The 3,112-nt window shown below is 38.0% G+C and overlaps 1 protein-coding gene across 1 annotated transcript; it reads right to left on the bottom strand.

Annotated features, from left to right (window-relative positions):
- Positions 1 to 1,195: 1,195 nt before the first annotated feature.
- On the bottom strand, positions 1,196 to 2,604 carry LOC137930443 (transcription factor Sp5-like). The gene is made up of 2 exons (XM_068773695.1): positions 2,507 to 2,604; positions 1,196 to 2,336 (listed from the first exon to the last, which is right to left on the bottom strand). Exons 1-2 carry the CDS (start codon positions 2,534 to 2,536, stop codon positions 1,356 to 1,358), a joined length of 1,011 nt encoding a protein of 336 aa, XP_068629796.1. The 5' UTR covers positions 2,537 to 2,604; the 3' UTR covers positions 1,196 to 1,355.
- Positions 2,605 to 3,112: the final 508 nt, after the last annotated feature.

Below are 3,112 nucleotides of genomic sequence, written 5' to 3'. Positions count from 1 at the left end.
TACTACTTAAGTTACTGTAGAATTTGATTGATTATATGAACTCATTTTCTGTCAATTATTGTATCATACGCCTTATCTAAAAATCAACGTCCTGAGAAAAACATTCAGGTTCATTAAAATAAATAATTGTTTATTACCTTTTTCTGCAGACTTTGTTCTGTCAGTTATTACAAGCCTTCCAAAATTCACTCTTCAAACCCCCACTTCACATTCCAAAAGAAAAAAATAAAAATAAAAAACAAATTTTAGAGCGATCGCTTCATACATGGTGATTGAAAATAGGCAGCTTTTTGCTAACTATCGCTCATTTAGCTATACATTCACCACAATTATTATCACTCTTTAATCTGAGCTTCATATAAATATAACACGCTTTGAAGGTTAGTATACTAATTTTATTCCTTGGCAACGAAAGATAGCGCCAAAATTAAACATTACTTAGTTTTTATTTAATGACGCTATGATTCTGTATGTGCGTATTTTACTTACTAAAATTATAGAAAAATATTGTATCATTATAACTTTATATATCACGTTTAACTTTTTGTTTGACATGAAAACACACAGCAGTTATGTAGAACAATCTGCTAATAATTTTTAACAACGAAATTTTATTAAATTTGATTTTGTGTGGAGTGTGGACTTTAAAATGGAATATGTATTTACATTTTACGTTGCGTAGCCGGCACTTTCAAAAATTTTGGTCTGGCAATTTTTACTTTACACCTTATTAATTATCTATATAAGCTAAGCTGTTTCGTAAAGACTTTATTTCCATATACATCACGAAAGTTACTATTTCTTAGGAATTTTTCCTATCCTATCACTTTATGGTATTAACTTCGAAACCTTCACATTGTACACAACGTAAAAAAAATTTATAAAGACGTCGAAATAACTATAAAAATTTATAACTTCAACAATATTTAATGTATATATATGTGAATAAACTAATTATTTTATAATTACTTTTTTAATATTAAGTGTGAATTTAGTTGTGACATTAATTAATACTACATACTTTGTGATTTTAATTTATGACCAATATTGAAAATTTGTCTCTAAGTTTTAATAATAATTTTTATTTAAATATTAGGTATACTAATTTCTACATGTTTGATAGGGTATAGGGTAAAGGTGTGTATGAAAATTATAATAAAATATGGAAACAATTTTTTAAGTGTTTTATTTTTATTTTAAAGTTAAAAATTATAATCAACCTTAACCTATTTGTAGGTATGTCACGGGGATACATCACGAAACAATTGTGTGGTAACTTAACAAAAAATTATAACATTAACTACAACAACACTATGTCTTTATCACATTGACGACAAACACGTATTTATGAATCGCTATTGTCCAATAGCGACAGGCGGTTGCAAATTATAATGGCCGTGGAACATAGCGTAGTTGTTTTTCGCGGCACACGGATACGTTCCCAGAGGAGCTGAATACTGTTGATAGAAGCGATGATCCCTCATGGAAGAGCGCCCGTACAAAGTGTCTTGATGGACTTCAGGATACCAACCGTTTGACGGAACACTGTTGCTGCTGAAAACTGCACTGTTGTAAACGTTAACAGAACTTGTGGACACGGTACCGTAACTCAACGCTGCTTGCTGTTTCGACTCTAAGTTAGCACTCGAAACTGTTCCATAACTCGTGCTACCGACTGAGGAAACCAAAGTATTCTTCTGGAAAGTTTCACTCTGATCTTTTTTTTCTTTAGCCGTTTCGTCTTTCTCGTCCTCTTTTGATTTTTTTGATTTTCGCGAAGCGTTCGCATGAGTTTTTACGTGTTTCGCAAGATGATCAGAACGCATAAATCTCTTCGAACACAACTGGCACACAAATCTTTTCTCGCCGGTGTGTGTGCGGAGATGTCTTTGGAGTTCATCGGAGCGCGTGAATCGTTTACCGCAAAAGAGCCAGTTGCAGACGAACGGCCGCTCGCCGGTATGCCAGCGTAGATGTGCTTTTAGATGTGATGTTTTCCCGTACACTTTGCCGCAGCCGGGGACGTGGCAGACGTGTTCGCGTTTAGCGCCGTCTTTTCCGTAGTTGGGGCCAAATCCTGCGGCTTCGGTAAGACAGTTGGGGCAGCGACACTTAGCACAGCGTCTTTGGAGTTCTCTCGCGTCTTCAGTGACCGCCGTAGGGGCGGCGGGCCAGTAGCTAGGATACTGTGGGTAGGGCTGCAGGTCGCGCCAAGCTGTCGCAGCGCCACACCACGCGCCCGAGGATGCACTGCTACACGACGACAGATCCGACGCCGGTGATAGCGCGTCGCCCCGGCCATACCCACAACCATAACCGCTCATCATATTCATCATCTGTAACAATCAGTTCTTATTTTTAAAAAAATGCATATTTTTTTTCAGTTCAAAAATAAGACATTTTTACTTCAATTGAATTTAAAAACTTAATTTTTTACTTTCTAAACTAATTAAATAATTGAACACTATTGCGGAGTATAATCGCGTTGGTGGGCGGGCGGACGAACCTGCTGGGCGGGCGGGTCTACGTATTGCATTTCCGGCGACAGTGGTGACAACGTAGCGCGACCGAAACTTCAACTGGATAATTACAGGGCGGCACACCGCTCACGCCGAGACGTTTTTAATAACTGGCTTGGGATAGACGTAACGAGCGGTTGTCACCTCGCCCCTGCCCCGCGGCCACCCCGCAAGCTGCGCGCGCGCACCCTACTGCAGCCCCCCCTTCTCTCCTTTCCCCCGGCGCAGCCTCCGACACACCTCGCTCCGCCCGTGAATTATGGCTCTACCTCATACGTGAAAGAAAGACAAATGCAAGAAATCGCCGCCGCACAAAGGTTATGTTTACGTTTCATTTGACTGCCTACGCGCCTCGATACGGCTTTTAAATTAAATACTTTTTGTATTAAACGAATACAAGAAACCTTTTTCTGTTACCAGTTCAAATGTCGATTCTAATGAATTTTTACAAGTCATTTTGCAAAACAGTCCAAGCTGGTTTTGCAAATATTCTTAGTAGTATTAATATGAATTGATTTTCATTTATATAAATTTCTTATCTCTCTTTGTGTTTATCATTATTTCTAATTATAAGACGAACTAGTTGAAATATA

This window comes from Battus philenor, unplaced genomic scaffold (assembly GCF_028537555.1).
Source record: "Battus philenor isolate CCGP_79_NKW_IND1 unplaced genomic scaffold, ilBatPhil1.0.hap1 SCAF_6, whole genome shotgun sequence".
NCBI classification, from domain to species: Eukaryota; Metazoa; Arthropoda; class Insecta; order Lepidoptera; family Papilionidae; genus Battus; species Battus philenor.
The sequence above is the reverse complement of the archived record's forward strand: the minus strand, read 5'-3'. Positions and strand labels throughout refer to the sequence as shown.

Coding starts and splice junctions, on each gene's coding strand:
- LOC137930443 (XM_068773695.1), bottom strand. CDS start 2,536: ATGCAATACGTAGACCCGCCCGCCCAGCAG. Junction 2,337..2,506: donor TAGACCCGCCCGCCCAGCAG/GTTCGTCCGCCC, acceptor TGATTGTTACAG/ATGATGAATATGATGAGCGG.